Raw genomic sequence first — 21037 nt, 5'->3', positions numbered from 1 at the left:
TTTACCTACTTGATCCTCTGCTGCCTTCACTATTTCATCCCTCAAAGCTACCCATTCTTCTTCTACCGTACTTCTTTCCCCCATTCCTGTCAATTGTTACCTTATGCTCCCCCTAAAACTCTGTACAGCCTCTGGTTGTTTCAGTTTATCCAGGTCCCATATCCTTAAATTCCCACCTTTTTGCAGTTTCTTCAGTTTTAATCTACAGTTCATAACCAATAGATTGTGGCCAGAGTCCATATCTGCCCCTGGAAATGTCTTACAATTTAAAACCTGGTTCCTAAATCTTTGTCTTTCCATTACATAATCTGTCTGAAACCTTCTACTATCTCCAGGCCTCTTCCATGTATACAACTTTCTTTCGTGATTCTTGAACCAAGTTATGACTAAGTTATGCTCTGTGCCAAATTCTACCAGGCAGCTTCCTCTTTCATTCCTTACCCCCATTCCATATTCACGTACTACGTTTCCTTCTCTTCCTTTTCTTACTATCAAATTCCAGTCACCCCTGACTATTAAATTTTCGTCTCCCTTCACTATCTGAATAATTTCTGTTATCTCATCATACATTTCATCAGTCTCTTCATCATCTGCAGAGCTGATTGACTTATAAACTTGTACTACTGTGGTAGGTGTGGGCTTTGTGTCTCTCTTGAACACAATAATGCGTTCACTGTGCTGATTGTAGTAGCTTACGCGCACTCCTGTTTTTTTTTTATCCATTATTAAACCTACTCCAGCATTACCCCTATTTGATTTTGTATTTACAACCCTGTATTCACCTGACCAGAAGTCTCGTTCTTCCTGCCACTGAACTTCACTAATTCCCACTATATCTAACTTTAACCGATCCATTCCCCTTTTTAAATTTTCTAACCGACCTGCCCGATTAATGGATCTGACTTCCGCACTCCAATCCATAGAACGTCAGTCTTCTTTCTCTTGATAACGACATCCTCCTGAGTAGTCCCCGCTCGGAGATCCAAATGGGGCTATTTTACCTCCAGAATATTTTACCCAAGAGGACGCCATCATCATTTAACCATACAGTGAAGCTGCATGCCCTCGGGAAAAATTACGGCTGTAGTTTTCCCTTGCTTTCAGCCGTTCACAGTACCAGCACAGCAAGACCGTTTTGGTTAGTGTTACAAGGCCAGATCAGTCAATCATCCAGACTGTTGCCCCTGCAATTACTGAAAAGGCTGCTGCCCCTCTTCAGGAACCACACATTTGTCTGGCCTCTCAACAGACACCCCTCCGTTGTGGTTGCACCTACGGTATAGCTATCTGTCTTGCTGAGGCACGCAAGCCTCCTCACCAACGGAAAGGTCCATGGTTCATGGGGGGGGGAGGGGGCGGGGTGCGTCATAAGACAATAAAATTCTGATTCTGCGGAGGAGAGAGAGAGAGAGAGAGAGAGAGAGAGAGAGAGAGAGAGAGAGAGAGTGTTTTCATACTTTTTTGTGCCTTTCAGTGACTCCACACATTTGAATGTTATTTGTTTGTGAGGATTATTGTTAAGGAGTAACCTCTACTAACGTGTTGGAATTTGACAGCAGCAGTATTGGGAACTATTAACACTGCATTTCATCATTCTGTGATGTTGCTACTTGTGTTGATGGGTTCAAGAGGGTCGTGCTCAGTGCCATGTAGGATTTCAATGGTCCCAAGGGACTAGCACCTGAGAGGAGATACTTCTAGTTCAGTGAGCCAAGCAGGATCACACAGCAATGTCAGATACATTGAGTCAGGAAGTGAGAGAGTTTACAGCAAAATAAGTATGCACACACACACAGTGTGATGATGTCTGGAGTACCATGATGCCTATTGTTACATGCAAGCAGAGAGAGATGTACCAGCAATGGTGTGGCAAACAACTCCAGATACAGGAATGGCACCACTCCATATCTTCAGACAAATCCTGGTTTTATGTACAGCATCACAGTGGATGCATGTGTGGAGGCTACATGGGGAACAAATGTTGTCACATTTTGTTCCTCGTAAGGATCAGCTGCCTGATAAAAGAGGTTGCCATTGGGTATGCAACATGATCATCTGTAGTATGCAGAGCCAGTAACTTGGACAGCAACCATTACGTTCCTGATGTCTAGCTGATGCTATCTTCAGTGTCCCTGTGACATTATCTTTCAATAAGATAGCACAAGACTGCATGTTTCCTGTGCTGTCCAGAACTATCTTGATACCTAGAGTGTTAATTGGATAGAGAGAAAAATCTTCTCACTAAGTGGTGGCAGGAGAACACACATATGAAGTGACTGAAATTTGCAAGCTTTCAGAACCAGTGGCTCCTTCTTCTGGTAGAGGGCTTGAAGGGGAAGGAAGAGCGGTGGAGAAAAAGAGACTGGTGAATTTTAGGAAATGGAGAGATTTCAGAAAAGTCACCCAGAAACCAGGATCAGAGGAGATATACCGAACGGCAAGTTGAAGGGGAAGAAGGAGGGATGAAGGAAAAGGACTGGTGAGATTTTGGAAATGGGGAGAGTTCCAGAAACCCCGGTTAGGGGAGACTTATCAGACGGTAAATCTGCACTGACACAGGGTTCTGGGTGGCTTTTCCAAACTCTCCCCATTTTGTAAACCTCACCAGTCCTTTTCCTCCTCCTCTTCCACCTCCTCCTCTCCTCCTTCCCCTTCAACCCTTTTGCTAGAAGAAGGGGCCACTGGCTCCAAAAGCTTGCAAATTTCAATACCTTTATATATGTTTTCTCCTGTTGCCACTTGGTGAGCAGATTATTTTCTTTGATATATTGATACATAGTGTGTTAGTTGCTCTGGGCACTACATTCTGCAGATATCTCACCCATTGAAATCATCTGGGCTCTGATTGCTACCAGTCTCCAGATGCTATGATTGAGGAACTCTGGGATATAAGTGAAGCAGCATTTAACGACATCGAAGCTTAGTTCATCTCGATGTCCAGCTATGTTACAAGGACGGTTGCTGCGAAAGGTGGCAGCTCTGCTTACCACGTTTCACATGTATCCCAAATCAGCCACAAAGTTAATCCTATATTTTCCTGCTGTTCTGTGTTCTGATTATAAGCAAAATTTCATTATTTGCTGTCTTTCCTGGTGTTGCAATTTTAGTGGCTAGCAATGTACATGTGTCTGTTTCCTTATGGAAATCAATTACTGGCATATGGAAATCAGTTACTGGCAAGTGAGATAATTAAATATTGTGTTTCACTGTTAACAGGTCGGAATTTGTCTCAGTTTTGACAGTTTTGTTTTTCTTATTATTATACAAATAGCATTCTTTTCAGAATTCCTTAAAAAAATCATGGACATATGTCTTGGGATTGTTTTCATATGCAGCTGTTATATATTCAGTTCTTTAAATAATTTGGTTGAAACATGTTAATAATTTTCTGCCATTGGTTATGGTAGGTCCGAGGCTACCCCTTTGATCAAAACAGGCGTGGTATTGGACCCCGCCCACCACCCTACCCTGGATGTGAGCCACAGGTACTGTAAATCAAAATTCAATCTAATGTACATTTTGTATCAAAGGTATTTATTTTTCACTAAGACAAAGAAATTTGGTGCCAAAAATTTTGTCTTAACTGTGTATGTTTGTGCTCAAATATTAGGTTAGCTTAAATGGTGTTCGAAAATGCATCTCCTCCTTATACATAGTGTCAATTCTATGTTACAGAATACTAACGCATCAAAAATATTTCTCCTGTTAAATAGTATATTTAATCGACTATAAGACGAGGTTATTGCAAATTCATGATTCAGAAATTGTCTGTTGTAGGCTGTAAATTTTCAGCCTACAGCGGATAACTTTTTCTTTTATGAAATGTGCCAAGATCTACCTACAAATAAGAGTATCGAAATACAGGGTCATCTTACATTTTGATATTATAAACTATTGCTGCTTGAAGCCTTGACAGCTGAGGTCACACACAGGATTAATTTGAAGCATTTGTAAGGGTTGCAATAGGATCAGTGATAGCAGCTTGGCTTAGCTCTAGGATGAATGTGGGGAAGAGAGTGGTGGGTGGGCAGCAAATTTCAGCATGCCGCCAACAATGGGAATGTATACTGTATACCTTTGCTTTTTATGAATATCTGCAGTGTTTTAACTGCAGTTTTTTAAAATCCATTTGTAGTTAGGTTGAAATTGACATTAAAATTGGACAAATGGTACACATTTCTACAGGAGACAAATTAATACTAACAAAATTGAAGTTCATATAGAACATGTTAAAAGCAATGTGATAAAATGGAACATGAGCATCAGCAATAATACTAAAGCTGCTACTGCTGTACTGCACTACTGCTTTTCAAGGTTGGCTACAGTATTAATCCTTAGTAGTATGATCTCTGCGAATTCAGCTGCAGGGACCAAGAGAACAATGTATTTTAGTCATTCATGTTGTACTTACATTATCAATGCTGTAAGAACTGTAAATTCTAGCAATCGATAATGAGTGTAAATTACAGCCTAAGCTCTAGTACAAGTATGTAGTTCACAGTTGGTTCAAGGAGGCAACATGACACTATTTTCAAGTTAATTATGGATGATTTGTAAAGTAGAGGCCACAAACCATTTGTGCAGTAGGAAGAAAATTTGGTGTCACAGAAGTGCATATTCATATGTGGCATTATTTAAACAATAAATTAAGGAACATTATTTCTACGTGTGAAACTGTCAGTGAAATGAAACAGGGAAGGTTTCACAAACTGAGGTGGCATGTTGTTCAGTACATGCAAGAGAAACACATTGAAGGCTTCTCAATTCTTCGAGAAATTATCCAAATGAAGGCACACGAGAGACAAGGAATTTTCAAATTGCATGCATCAAGAATTCAAAGTATGTACTGGCTGGTGAGTAAGGATAATGAAAGGGGGGGGGGGGGGGGGGCAGCTTACAACACTACAATGCAGGATAATGCTAGCTCAGTGACTTCCTGTGACATTTAACGAAAAGTGTCATTCCAGTAACTTCCCTTCACGTGATCTTTTAAAGTTTAAAAAATCAGACTCCCTTGTTTGTCATATCTCCTCAACTGTATGTCATACAGTAATATAACTTTGCTTGTAAATTCATTATGTGGATACTGTCTGCAAAATATGTTTTGAATAGTATTACTAGTAAAGAAGTAATAAATTAGGACATCATGTCAGATGCTGAAGATTTACTGCATTAACAGTGAAAATCTAGCAAGTGATAAACTTTTTTTACCTTTCATTATTTTGTGGGAAGTGTCAGCTAGAAAAAGTTTTGAAAAAGTTTGAAACTGTATTATATTAAACTTGTTGGAAGTTGCTTAATGCTCTCATTCTCAAATAATGGGTGAATAGAGCTTGGGTAATTATTGTGCTGTGCATTACACTGCCTCTAGACGTATAAACAGGTTGTAACGTTAATATTTATTATGTTAAAATTTTTAAATTCAATCAGTAATTACATGGAATACTGAAAATCAAATGTTTGTCGCCTCTAGAAGCTATTTGATAGGTAACTTCCAAGTGGGACTGAGTGACAGTAGGTGTTTAGTACTGAAGATAATAAATCTAAGAAAACAGGGGCAACATGGGCAACATAGATTGAACAGTGGTTTATTCTGATATGTCATCAAATGTTGTTATCAAAGTGAATGGGGTTAAAAGTGGTTATATAAGAAGTAATGGCAGTGAAACGGCCTGAAGGACAGTAATGCTGGGTGCACTAACATGTGGAAGGAAACCACCCTCATGATTTATCACAGGAAAACAATATAGAAGGACAAACTACGTGCAGGGCTTCTCAGTGGATGCTAAGAAGAGGGATAGATGACAAATGACCTTGATGCTAGATTGGATTGGTCAAAGATTGTTTCAATTAGAATACCATACTCCATGCTTAACAGAAGGAAAATGTTGGTGCTGAGTGCTTTCAGGGGACACTAATCCCAAAAATTAAGAATCTTGATAGCATAGAACAACACAGACCTGGTAATAATTCCTGGCAACATGACTTCACAATTGCAAGTAATAAATGTTGTTGTTAATAGAGCTTTTACGACTCACTTGCAACAGCTTTACAGTGAATAGCTTCTTCAAGGAGACTGTGCCTTCACTCCTGGGAAGGGGGGAGTTAAAGAAACCTTGAATATTCTTGCTGGACAAGTGGATTTCTCCTGCTTGGGGCAGAATCTCAAGTTTATCTATTATGAAAAAGCTCAAAAAGCACTGCATAGTCAGAGTATGGATGGCTCAGAAGATGAAATACTACGGGATGAGGATCAGGGCAGAAGAAATTGCAGTGGGCTTAGATATGAAGAAGATGCACCGATGATGATGATGATGGAGGTTAAAAATAGTAATACCACTGACAACCGGGTTTGGTAGTAAGCAAAAATGGGAAATGAACGTCAAAATGAATGTAAACCGTATTTCTTTGTTTATTTTATTTCATCTTGTATTATTAAAATGTTGACAATCAGTAAGTGACATAAGTTTAGAATAGGTATAATATTACCTTTAGGCAGATATTTTGTATCAGTATAACAGATTGTAATTTTGTTTAGTCAGAATATGTTAAAAATAAAAATTTCTCAAGGAGTCTCTTACAGGGGGGGGGGGGGGTGTCTTCATATATTATGTCATCATCATTGATGAAGAAGGTGTGGGTATGTTGTGTGTTTTGCCCGATAGTATATTGCTTTCCCATTGTAGTCTAACAGCTGTTCAAATGAATCATATTCAAGTTGCTTACTCTGTATGTCTCTACTACTATCTTCTCATATAAGCACAAACTAACCTACAATATTTACAAAGATGTAAAGATGTTTAATTTGAGCCCCAGTCAGCCCATGTTGTTTGTCATTTCTCGCTTATCTCCCCTCTGGCAATGTTGGTTAGATTGAAATGTGCTGAATTGTACTGTGGTTCAGAATTCACGTTAAATTAGAGGTCCTTCTATAACTGGCTGTATAAATCAGATGAGAGAGCAGAGGGAGGGAGGTAATCCCGTCTCCAGTACTATCATGCCTAATAAACATTGCAGTAACGGCTCACTACAATAAAATTTGTGATTTAAAGATATTTATAAAAAACCTGTTCATGTAATGTATTCTGTTAATGATCATTTGAATGAATGAAAAGATGTGAAAGTGATAGTTTAGTGATTTTTTTTAATGGATGTTTCAGAATTCCAAGTGAACCATGTTGAGTCGTGCCTTATCCAACTGGATCAGTCCATACCATTGTTTCAAAGGTATTATTATGTTAACACTTCCAAACCAGGAGTGGCAATGTTTATGGACGCTACCAAAAGTATGATCTGATCATCATCATTGTCATCATCATCATCATCACCATCTTTGGCATCATTTCTTTCACTTTTAAGCCTACTGGTGTTTCTTCTTCTTAATTCTCATATCATAGTTTTTCATCTTTCAAGCCATCCACAGCAGTGGCTGTGCAGTGCTTTTTGAGTCTTTTCGTAACAGGTGAACTAGAGGTTCTGCCCCAGGCAGTAAGGATCCACTGGCACAACAAGGATATTGCAGGTTTCTTTAACTTCACCCTGTGGAGTGACGTCATGGTCTCTTTGAAGAAGCTACTCACTGTAAAGCTGTTGCAAGTGATCCTTTAAAGGTCTATTAACAACAATATTTCTCTCTTCCTGTGGTGAAGTCATGGTACCAAAAATTACTGCCAGGTGTGTGGTGTTCTTTGCTATCTAGATTCTTAGGTTCCTGGGTTAGGTTTCCCCTGAAAGAATCCAGCATCAACATTTTCCTTCTGTTGAACAAAGAGTCTTGTATTCTATGTGAAATAGCCTTCGACCAAACTCACCTATCATCAGGGTCAATTGTCATCTATTTATTTTCTTAGCCTCTAAAGAGAAGTCTTGCAGGCAGTTTGTCTTTAGATATTATATACAATTTGATCTGATATATCTCTACATGCTAAATAAAATAAGGTACACTGACAGCTAAGCATACATTATTTGATTTTCCAACCAGATATGTATCACAATTGCACAAAAGAATAAATTATTACTATATGGAATAACGTATTATGTATAGTATTGTGCTTGTTGTGAACAGTAAATACAATGGTATAAAAATAGTTAGTGTTTGAGGAAGCCAAACAGAAATTTGAAAAGGGAATTAATGTTCAGAGAGAACTGAGAAAACCTACAACATTTGTATTTCTGTCAGAGACAGCAAAGAATGAGGAAAATCCATTGAATGGCATGGAAAGTGTCTTAAAAACAAGAAAAGAAAAAACTTGTAGCCTCTGCTATGTGGTTTAGGGTTGTCGCTGCAGTTGACTGTCAAGTCTGTGCCAACCAATAATACTTGTGTATTTAGTGATACATTGACATTCGTGCACAGTGACAAGTGAATCACAGTTGTTGGGCAGCTTCCGCTCCAGCTGTCAGGGACACTGCATTTTCTAATAATTTTTTGTGTGTCTGTATGTTGTTTATTACTTGGTGTTAATTTTTATTTGTTTTATATGAGCTATGTTTCATCTTCTGTTCTTGATTATGTTACTCCGAGTTACTGAGTTAAAGTAGTAATTGCTTGCTGACTTCCTCTTGAGTATTTGTACATTCAAGAATGATTTACTTCAGAATTTACATTCTGATTAATACTCTACAGACAATAATAATTGCTGCACTCCTGTTCATCTTGTTCGCTAAATACAATTGCCGCAATAAAGTAATTTGCTCCAGTAAACCTCCAGTGTCAGTGTGTTGATGTTTCGTGAAGGTTGGATAACCAAAGTTGAGCTATACCCCACAATTGGTGACCCGGTGTAATCTGAGCTGAGGAGGGTGAATAACTACCTTAGGATTTAAATATTACACAAGATGACTGATGTGCCAGCAGCGTCCAGACTAGCAGTCCGTTTGTCTCTGTTCTCTCGCCGAACAATCCAATCCTATAGTTCAAGCAACAAGATTTGCTATGCAAAAATTATGGCCAACTCAACACTATTCACCCAGCACTACACTGCAGAAATACAAGATGTGATTAATGCACTATCTCAAGAGAAAAGTCCTAAATTGACATTAATCTGGGGAATCGCATCTTCCCAGGTTATCGCAGTGACAGTGCCAGGCAGCAACAGCTGCGCGTGTAGAGTTTGACTCATGGATGGTAAATGTTGAGGTGTTATACACACAGTCCATCCACTGCTGTCACAAGGTGATGTGTGGAATGGTAGACGATATTATCGTCAAAACACCAGACACCCAGTGGTACGTCATTGAGCACAGAACAGTATATCGCCATTCCAGAAGAACAATGACATAACTGTCAGTATGACTAGTTTACAGGAGAGGCAGAAAACCAAACGACATTTTTTAAAAACTCCATAAAACAACAGTAAAATTATCTATGGAATTGAAAATTGGCCTAATTGTGACACTAAGTGTTCTCTACAAAATACAAAAATTATGTACTTCAAGCAGCATCCCATTCACCCCCTCGCAACCCTTTGAGTAAATGTGTCATTGTTCTTCCGACATCGTTATCGAAATTAACTAATACGACTAAAGAAGGTGTATGAGGAAAAAAAGAAATATATATATCACAATTTTTTGTTCACTCTTACTGTTTCATTATTTTATCATCATTTTTATTGTTTGCATCTTATAACTGACATAAAATAATATACTAAGTGGAATAAATGACACAAAAGCAACAAATTACATTTATGTGGAAAGAGAATCATAGAAGGCCTTGCAATATTTAGGAATGATGTTGCTGTTAACCAAATTGTTTAAGTCTTGAATTTTATTTCCTGAGTGGGTCATTTTTATATTATAAGCAGGTTTCATATCCAAATTACTCCCATCTACATTCCCTGTTAAACACCTCTTTCTCCCTTTGAACCTAACGTGTCCCCACTCGGACTGTTTGTAGCTGATCGTATACTGAAACACATTACTCCCCTTTTCACATGGGAATAACTTAATTTCGGACACTTTGAAAATACTCCCGCCAACGTCCTTGGCCATGTAAGGAGCCATCTTATCATGCAAAGCTTTAATGTCATTTAAATCTGAAAAACCAATTTCTGTAAGATGTAGCAGATTTCCCTTCTTTTTTGTATTTCTGATGACTGATATTTATTGATCGGAACATAAATTGGCCCTGACTTCTGAGCACTCTTAACTGCTCTCTCGACGTTGCTGTGAACTGCGTCTCCCTCGTTCTGGATGTGACCACGAATCAAATACTTGTCCGTAATAGACTTAATATCCAGCCTGTGTACTGCATACAAATATGTTGCAATCATATATCTGAAATAGAAGAGAATGAACATTTTAATCAATGTGATTTTTACAATAGAAACGCTTTGTTACATGATTTCTGCGAATCACAGTCTGAGTTTATGGTACTTACTTGTCTCCCCCACCCCCCACCCCCACCAAAAAAAAAAGGTAGCTTTGTTGTTTCCTATCTCGGTGACCTGCAACAAGCAACAAAAATAAGTAGAACAGACTTCAAGAGTAATAATAGATAGCGAAAAAAATGTATGTATGGACACTTACTGTGAAATTGTAACAGTTGAGCCTCGACTTGTAGAAAAAGGCAGATGTTTGTCCCATTGGTACCGGTAAGACAGCTTGTAAATCATAAATACCTAGATGTATGTTCTTATTTTGAGCTAACTCCTTATCAGAGTTTATTTTTCTATGCAACTCAATTCTTTTTCTTCCTGGAGTTCTTGAAATCCTTCTTGTACCTTTGCCTTGTCTTCATATGTACTGTTTCTGTATGCTTCACATTGGTCGCACTGATCCTTCTTTGAAACAAAAAATCCAATGTTAAATTCAGTATTGAATATATGCCCGTAGGTGTCGTAATTCGCAGCTGGCAGGTTAACGAAAGGTCGCTCTAAAGAGTAATTTCTGTGCATTTCTACGATATATAAGCCCCCATCGATGAATACTCTTGTTGTGTCACTTATTACATAGTGACTCTCAATATGGGGAATTGAGTTTATGTGATTCCTGACTGACTCCAAGATTTCTGGATCAGTCTTACGGCGTTTTCCATGTTTCCACTTTTGTCCACAGGTGCCATCCCAGTCACAGTCATTTTCGCTTTGGTAACAGTAGGGATTTGCCTTCTGGTTATTCCCAAAGAGTTTATCAGAAATGTCTTGTACACACGAATCTTCTGCTCATCTTTCACCAAGTAGAAAACTCAATTTGATTTTCTACGTTCTTGGGCAGTAATATGATATTTGATAATGAGCGTTTCAACGCATGTATTTAGAAAATCCCGTTGTCTTTGTAACGGTTCCAGTGCCCAGTAATCCGCGAACAGCTGACATCTATAGTCTTCTGTTACTTTCTTTGTACAAGAGAGGATACATTTATCAGTACACAGAGCACACATTTTTCGAGCCTTGACAATTTTATCCATACGTGATGTATAACTTTTCCCACTGTTTCTCAACGTTTTGGCTTGTACTCTGCCTCAGTTGCTATCATTTTGAATTTTTAGGTTTTTTAATGGGAGTTGTTTCCTTATGGAAGACTGAGTTTTCATTTGAATTAGACGATTCATTGCTGCTTGATGGATGATAGTTGTCACTTGAGCCAGAGGACAATCTGAACTGTTATCGGAAGTGCTGCTCGGCAAAGGGGATGTTACTGGCATCTTTTTCAAATCTGATTTTGTCACGCTTGCCCTTTCAGCCACACAAACATTTGAAGTTTCTGGCAATTGGGTTACCTTGGATTTAAGTTTTGATGATTATGCCTTTGGCTCCACCTTGCTCACTTGCTTGTCTGTTATTTCACAGTGTGGGGGCTTGATAGTTGTTGCTATATACTGCTCACCCACGCTTGTGGTTCACTTATCATGGAACAGTTTACTTCCCTTGTTCCTTTGTTATTCTCTGCTAGTCCGCGAAGAGCAAGTCGCATAATTTTCTTTGCTCGGCCGCTCAATTTTACCCCTATAAAATGGAAATGACATTGACTTAAATGTATTAAAAAGCCATTTTGTTCACATCAACAATGACGCAAAGAACAGTTATGACAAAAAAGTTATTTAAAAGTTGAGGAAACAATGATGCTATGAACAGTTATGACGCAGAAGTTATTCAAACATTGGGAAAACAATGACACAATGTACACTTACATTTTTATTGCACCACGGATTTTAGTTGAAATGATTCTCAGTCAGCAGTATTCATAACTTATGTCCTTATTTCCCTGGATACGTTACTACACTCACCAAACTGCAACACACAACTGACAATTATGACAATGTTCTTCCCAACCCAAGTCACAACAATCAATATTTCCACAAAAACGCAACTACCCTCTAGCGGCACTATATATAACCACAGTTCCGACGATCTCTCAGAGCATGCGCAACCTTTTTCTGAGATGACTGGTGCAATAACCTCTATTTGGTGAATTTTGCAGTTGTGTCATTGTTCTTCCGGAACAATTATATGTGGTGATACCACTGCAGATTTGGTGAACAAGCACAAAAATCTATAGCACCATTTTCATACCCAAATGTCAGCAGCAGTTGTTAGTAGGCACAACTGACTGCACTGCAGTCATGGCACCTGTTCGTTAGTGATAAAAGGTCTGGCCAGTTGTATGTGATAGACACTGGCTCGGATTTAAGCATCTTACCGAGAACTTCAGTGGACAGATGTAGATCACTGACTGTATTCCATTTATCCAAAGCAAATAACTTATGCATTTAAACTTGTGGAGCACAATAGATCGATTCCCTTCATTGTTATGAAGCCGAACATAGGAGCCGACGTCTTGACACATTACTGTCTCTTACCGCATGTAAACACATGTTCAGCTGGTTGACAGTAGTACCAAACTGACAACAGCAGGCTTTCACTGTGATATATATGCCAGTGCACAATGCTAAGCTGATACGTCTCTCTGCTAAGATAATTCCTGGCTCATGTACACATGTGTCACACAACACATTGCATCATATTGAAACTATAAATGGTCCTATGGCAGCTTGTAGACCCAGGTACTTTGCACCTGATTGTTTGGCCGTTGATAAAGGAGAATTTGATGTGATGCTTAAAGGGCATGGCCGTCTGCACTGCAGCTCATCCTGAAGAAAGGATCAGCTTTGTGTCCATGCAATGATCATTGTGCACTGAACTCCAGAATTGTACCTAATTGATATCCTGTGTCTTTGTTGAATGACTATAATTACGTACTGCATGACACAACAATATTAATTGTTTAGGAATACACCAAAGCAAACATGCAGATACTGGTGGCAGAGAAAGATATTCCCAAAACAATAATAATTACCATATTCCTGATGTTTGGGTTATGAGATGCTGCCCAAACGTGACAAAGGTTTATCAGTTCTGTCCTGTGAGGACTGTCATTTTGAATCGGCTGTTTAGATGGCATATTTGTATATTCAGCCACCAGGGAGCAACACCACCAGCATCTTCAAGAGATATTTAAATGTACGGAGCAGTCTGGTGTGATATTAAATACAGCCAAGTGCATATTTGGGCAACCGTGGTAACATTTCTAGGCCACCAAATATCATCTGCAGGCTCTGTGCTGCTAAGTGAGAAGGTTGAAGTAATTCTACAGATATTATGAGGACTTATGCCTGTTTGTAAGAATGTTAAATTTTTACTGCTGACTTACACCCCATGCAGCAGGAGTACAAGAACCATTGAATGCAGTGCTTACTGGCCCAAAGGTTCAGAGTGAGATTCCGGTGCAGTAGAGTGAAGCAATCTGGTCCTCTTTCAAGGCTACGAAACAAAGTGTGGCGTATGCACACTCGTCGCGCCCTAAGCTGGGCGAACCTTTGGTATTAGTGATAGACGTGAGTCAAACTGCTGTTGGCTCCGTTTGAGCAGTTGTGAGCAGGCTCATGCGCATGCGCAGTTGAGTCGCACATGTTTAGTATCTTCTCCCACTTCTGGCTACAGAAGGGTGGCTGTTAGTTGCATAAGCAGTAGCAGCAAGATGCTACCCGTAAAAATTTCACTGGTGCGCAGAAGCTGCCAGATTCACAGGGGGCAGACCGGGGTATCAGCCCCGGGCGGCAAATTCAGTGGGGGCGGGGAGGAGGAGGGGGGCCAAATTCACATTCTTGAGGAGGAAAAAACCTTGTTTCACAAAGCACCTAGTATCCAGCACACATTGGTCTATTGATTATTCATAGATTTTGAAATGCATCTCTGTTAGTTTTGAACATATTCTAAGTTTATTTCTGAATGAATCATAAGTTGAATTTTGAATGTTTGCATAGTGTACGTCGTGTCCTTGCCAGGGGAATCTCCGTTGCATCTCGAAATAAACTTTCCTGCAGACAGAAGGGGACGGGGCTATACGAGCTGAGCGGAGTGAGCCGAACGCGTGAATTCCAATCACTGTTTGCTTATGTAGTTGATTGGGTTTGCGAATGATTGATGTTGTTATAATTACCAGTGAAATCCATAGATTCAGACAACCAGAGTGGAAATAAATGACTAACAGGAATAACAGGTAAAGAAGATAATACGTAATCTTCTCGGTGTATCGATGAAAATGAAATTTTGGTAGAAAATTTTTGGCCAGACAGCTACACTAATAATGGAAATTTGTACAGACTCCAGCAGCAGCTACCCAAGTTATATTCTGCGAATAGCATGGAAAATGCGTTGTACGGACACTTGAAAAACGTAAATGTCATGTGATTAGTGCCACCCTTCGGGAAAATCGTCTGTTGGGTGCAAGTCTTTCGATTTGATGCCACTTTGGCGACTTGTGCGTCGATGGGGATGAAATGATGATGATTAGGACAACACAGCACCCAGTCCCTGAGCGGAGAAAATCTCCGACCCAGCCAGGAATCGAACCCAGGCTCTTAGGATTGACATTTTGTCATGTTGACCACTCAGCTACCGGGGGCGGATTACGAACACTTAATAATGCCTAACTGGAGAATAAATGCAGGATAACTAAGCATGTTGATTGTGGCAGGGTTAGTGAAGTTAACCGGAGAATAAGTTTTGACACTGGCAGGAATAGTTGCAGAATTAGTGAGGACAAGATTGTTTGTTAGAATGAGGAAGGAGAAGAAACGGGAACATCAGACAAATTATAGAAGAATATGATAATTCCAAATTTATATTTAAATTTTGTACTACTACTTTTCGATCTCGTGCTTGAGAAGCTGGAGCGTATGAATGAAGTGTGAACATTTCTGTACATAAAGCTTTTTGCTTGTAGTAGGCCTAATAGGCTTTTGATATTGCTACTTCGTGAATTATATTCTGTCGTGTTAAAAAAAAAAGTGACCATTTGTGCCAAAACAGTCTCGTATATTTGGTGTGTGTTGCAATTGCTGCCATATTAGACAGGCCTATTTCGTTTTATCTAGCAGACTTTGCCAAAGTACACATAATCAGATCAAAAAACCTCACAAGTTTTGGGCACTTTGTATTAACAGCTTTTTCAGTATTAGGCAGTGACATGTTGTTTTTTCATGTAGCAAAATGTTCGATGAAGTTTGATGAGGTAATAGATTCTTTCGCAGAAAGGAAAGCATGCTATGTAAAGCTGTAGCAAGGTTAGAGAGAAAAAAATGCTAAGACTTAAAGATTGAAGGAATGTGTACTGTCTTGCTTGTCACTTATTTTTATTAGTTTCATGTATCCTATATTTAATTTTATGTTGCATAAGAAAAGCAAGTTAGTAACTAATAGGTAATAAAGAGTGCAAATTTTCTGAAGAGTTCTTGTTCTCCGGGACCAGCAGTACACAAATGGTCTGTTCGAACAAGAACTATGCCGGGAGAAACTGAAGAATACAATCCGATATTAATTGCAATCCGACTGGGAGCAGAAGAGGCACCACAGGACGTTTTAATTTCCACTGTCCTGAATATAGTTTGATGACATCCAGTACAAAATATTATACGTTTGAATACCACAATGTAGTATTGCCATGGTTCGGAAATATAATTGATCTGGTGCTGATGCACAAAGCACTTTGTGTTGTAGTTGGGAGGTGGATAGTCTCCACTTGACACGTCTTTACGTTTAGTGATTTCACTGTTTCCTCTTCGTTTATTGCTCTCACGTCAAATGAAAACAAAACAGATTTCTGTGGCCGTTAGCTATCAAGTGAATTAAAATACATTCACATAAGTACAGAAGGCTAAAATATGTTATGAGTTTCAGATTTTGGTGTATTTCCATCTTTCTGACAGTCAAGCATTAATCGCCTTGCAGAACAATAAAGTTATTTTTGTCAGTTTGCTAAAGAAATTTGGCTTTTATTAATCTTTTCCACTGATGCAGTCAATTTATTTGAAACGAAGTGTTTAATTCTACACTATTGGCTAGTTTCAACTGTTCGCTGCATTTCAAAAGTGCATCTTTTCATCTTCTAGCATGTATGGCATTATGCCATAATAAAGAACTAAACATGAGATAATACATCACTGGTACTCCAAGAAAATTTACACCCGCATCTGGATATACGAATGTGCGCTGTAAGCGAATGATGCATTTTAGTATGGTTCAGGAAATTCTGATGCTCTTGGAGTATCCTCTGATGTCTTGTTCCTTTTATGACATAATGTAAGATCTTTCAGTGTTTTACACGTATGAACATACGAGCTTCCTACGTCATCGTAGCTGCGCACTCTGGCAATTGCTGAAACGAACCTTTTTCTATCAGGTCATGGGAAAATATTGCGAATGGTTGATTGAAAAGCGTTAACTTTAAAGTAAATTTCCTTTTATGGAAGCTGAACTATGTGCGAGCCCAGAAGATCAGACATTTATGTCGTTATTAAAAATTGTACTGGCACATTTGTGTAATGTGTCATAAAGTGTGATGCGCAAAAAAGATCAATATTATATGTGAAAGTTTAGCTTCTCTTGCAGCTTATTAATCTTTGAGACCAATATTATGTGTGGAAGCTTTGATTTTCTTGTAGCAACACTATGTATATGTATATTAACTTGTCCAATTTGTGTATACGCGCTATTTAACAGTGGTACCGCTATTGGCTGACTGCATCACGTGTCCTATACTCTGAATATCTGCTGTCATCGTCTGGCGAGATCACATGACATGAGCTATGGCTAACTTACAAAAGCGTATCGCAATCTTGATTTCAAAGCTTCGGAAGGTAACATGCGGTGTTCGGTGGAATTTAAATGTATACTTTCGCAATATGAAAATATGCAGCGTGTGGTATTCAAATTTATACTTTCTTAATACAAAAATATGCAGCGTACATCTTGCTGCACACCAAAGATCTTTCCAAAACTTTTCTTTTACTAGTTTGGTTTTCTAAAGAGCTGGAAAATTCTATGCCAATGTATAAAACCATAACCATTCAAAGGATTGATAAGTTTTTCTGTTCCAAGGAAAAGAATACATTCACTTAACACGGAAAAAGTGTATTTTCACAGGGGAGAAAATGTATTTTTAACTGGGAAATCCGGGGAAAATTCGAGAATTTTTTTTTGTTTCTTGCCCGCGTATACACCCTGCATTAGCAACATTGAAAAGCCAAAAGCTTCTAGTTTTGTTTGGCCCACCACAGCGGTCACAGTTGGCAATTAGATCAGGGATGACCAAGAATTCTGCTTGCGTGCAAAGCTTTCGCTTGCGTGCCTAGTTCTGTCTATTGGCTGCAGTCTTCCCCCACTGTCTGAGTGGGAAGAGGGGAGCTGCGAACACATCACATTTATATGGCAGTGCAATTGTGCAAGGAACACTGAATGTCTTGCATGTAGTGTGATCTCATATTTTATAACAACATAGATCACAAGAAAAAAATTTCCAGTATTACCTAATTATTTTTTGCCCACTGAAGACATAATACATCAGGTGCAAGCTATAAGCATATGGACAGACACAAATGGTTTCACAGATTTTTATCACTTGGGTTGCCACATAATCGTGACTTAATTAGTTTCATAATCAAAAAAAGGCGTACATGCACATAAGTTTATGTGAAACATTGTATCACGTTCACAACCTCTTTATGAAAATGTGAAACCTCTTCCCGAGGAAAGCAACCTTGAATTCTGGACAGTTTTGTTGTTAAAGACTTTGTCTTTTAAATGGGAGTGCATTGCAGGTGGGGCAGGGCAGTCAAATGGAAAACAGCTCCCCCTTCCCCCCCTCTCTCAGTCTCTCCGCCACTCCCTCCCGCCCCCCTTACCTGTCTCTCGCTCTCCTCCTCCCTAGAAGTTAGCCCTTCCACAATGCAGTTTTCTTTTTAAACACATCCCCATCAAATCATAAATAAGTTGTCTCTCACCTTGCAGTGTGTTCCTGTATCTAGTGTGCAGCTTGCAGCTAAGTCCAGTTGAAGTGAGAAGTCTGCAATCCATTCTGGATTTTCTAATTTTTGTTTCTGCCCTCCTTTTCCTTCAGAAACTCAACAATAGTGGGTCTTAAATTGAAAAACCATTCCAGGTATGGTCCCTGACTTAACCAACATTCTTTGTAGGAATGTATAATGTATCCGTAGTCTTTGTTCAGTTCCATCAAAAACTGTTGCAGCTGATGATGTAATAATGTGTATAATTTCAGAATATTTACTTTTTGCGCCACCAATTTCATCATGTGCTCTTCGCCAGCTAGTTTAGCACAAAGTTCTTCTTGATGTACAGAATAGTGAATCCTATTTAAATTGTCCGTTAATCATTGTAATTTTTTGATCTTTCATTGTCAACTACAGCATCAGATTCTTTCTGCATTGTGTTGTAATGCCATTCCATAACGAACTTGCAGTATGTGACTGCATAATGAATAATGATAGTTCTCATCCTCCCCTTGTGTGATTCTCAATCATTTCTAAAGGTTTGGACAATAGATCATAAGACTGCCTCTTGTTGTGCAACCAACCACTGGACCAATGAACTTCTTTTATACTACAAATAGATAGCAAAGGAAGAGCATTGCTGACACTACGATTCTGCGCAATTGAAAAAAGCCATGTCAACTGCAAAATGGCACACCGAATGCGAGATGAAACAGTGTCATACTGCACTGCTAAATGAAATGTCCGACTGTACTGAGTAGTTCTGAGAAGGATCAAGACAACCTGTGCTTTGGATCGCACATTTGAAGCACATCATGCAAGCATAAAGTTTTGCATGCCTTGACCAACCCCGGATTAGATAGTTAACACTAGAACAATGAAAGGGGTCAGAAGACAGCTTTAATCTTTTATTTCCACATTTACGAATTCAGTTTTTAACAGCCTTCCATGAAACTTTGTGACTTCGTCTCATTTGCTCTACTTTTGGCAAGAGTATACTGCTCTTTACTTAACTTCTAGGATTTCATGGAGATTTCATGATTATATGAGATGTGATCAGAAAGTAACAGCTCTCTCTTCTTTTTTTAAGGGCCTTAATTGTCCAAGTTTCAAAACATTTTTTTTATCTTGTTGGTACACATGTTGCTGATGTATGTTTGCATTTTCAACTCTTTTGAATATTTAGTTTATTGCTGACAGTCGAAAAGGTTATTCGTGTTTGTGACTACTTGGCAAATTTTTACTTATGTAAAAGATGGATCAAAGAATTTGCATTAAATTTTGCTTGTAAAATGAAATAATTTGCTACACCGCATTTGAAATGTTGACTGTAGCTTTTGCAAAATCTGCTAGTGGTAAGACAAGAGTTAACAAATGGTATAAACATTTCAAAGAGAACTAAGGAGATCAAGACGACAACCACCCATCGTCCTAACAAATCAAAATACTGAAGACAGTGTGGAAGAAGTAAAGAAAATGGGTCTGGAAAAATCAATGAATCTGGTGATGATGTTGGCATGTCTGCATATCCTTTGGCTCATGCCAAGCATCCTCCCTCTGATGTTTTGGCCATGGAACATGAAGCAGCAAAGTTTTTTTTCCAAAACTGTTGAATTTAGACCAAAAAAATCATCACACAGACATCGCTCAGGAATTGCTGCTGACGAAGTTCATAAAAATGGCTCTAAGCACTATTGGACTTAACATCTGAGGTCATCAGTTCCCTAGACTTAGAACTACCTAAACCTAACTAACCTAAGGATAGCACAACCATCTGTGCCCGAGGCAGGATTCAAACCTGCAACCGTAGCAGCAGTGCGGTTCCGGACTGAAGCGCCTAGAACCACTTGGCCACTGTGGCCGACGAAGTTCAAAGTAGGTGACAAAACATAGGTATATGTGTATGACTTGGAAACCAAGGCTCAATCGTCCCCATGGAAACTGCCTGGCGAGTCAAGACCAAAAAAAAATTTGACACGTTCTATCACATGTGAAGGCTCTTGTAATTGTGTCCTTCAATTACAACAGGATAATGTATCATGAGTTCCTACCTTATGGTCATACGGTCAATAAGGAATAATACATGGACATCGTGCGCCATTTGCGTGGAGCAATGTGAAGAAAACTACCAGAATTATGGCAAAACTGCTTGTGGAAATTGCGTCACGATAATGCAGCTGCTCACACAATGCTTGTTTATGATTTTTTTGGGAAAAAGCAAAACCGTTATGTTGCCTCAGTGACCGTATCTACAGGACATGCCCCCTGCAGCTTGTTTTTATAATCGAGGTTGAATGAAACCATGAAAGGATGTTGTTTTGCCACCATTGGTGAGGTAGAAATAGAATCAGTAAATGAACTGAACACCTAAAAAAAAGTGAGTTCAAGAAGTGCTTTCAAGATTAGGCAGAGCGCTGGCTTAAGTGTGAAGGGGACAGAGTTGATTTTGATAAGTAAATAAAGGAACTTTCAGAAAAAAACAGTAGTTCCCATTAGTTTTTGATCACACCTCGCATATACCCAGAACAACGAGGGGGTTTGGTTGACCCGTGGCATAACACTTTTTTAGAATATTACTGTTCTCATAATTACAAAGGTACTTGAATTGCTCTTCGCTTTGATCAACATCTGCTTCCTTGATTAATGACATACAAATTATTAGGAGGCTTTCTGCACCAGATACTGTAATGTAACTTTTCAGTCATATTTTGTGTTTTGCAGTTGTTATTCGTCTGATTGGTTACTATTTTT

At 38.9% G+C, this 21037-nt stretch overlaps 1 protein-coding gene across 2 annotated transcripts in view; it reads left to right on the top strand.

Moving 5' to 3' along the window:
• Window positions 1-21037, top strand: part of LOC126194920 (double-stranded RNA-binding protein Staufen homolog 2-like) — a 254734-nt gene that overhangs the window by 90550 nt on the left and 143147 nt on the right. For both annotated transcript variants that reach the window (XM_049933299.1, XM_049933306.1), the window contains exon 7: window positions 3408-3485. In XM_049933299.1, the coding sequence (XP_049789256.1) occupies window positions 3408-3485 (78 nt within the window). The remainder of the gene's footprint in view (window positions 1-3407; window positions 3486-21037) is intronic.

This window comes from Schistocerca nitens, chromosome 1 (genome assembly GCF_023898315.1).
Source record: "Schistocerca nitens isolate TAMUIC-IGC-003100 chromosome 1, iqSchNite1.1, whole genome shotgun sequence".
NCBI lineage: Eukaryota > Metazoa > Arthropoda > Insecta > Orthoptera > Acrididae > Schistocerca > Schistocerca nitens.
This window is presented reverse-complemented; position numbering and strand designations above follow the sequence as displayed.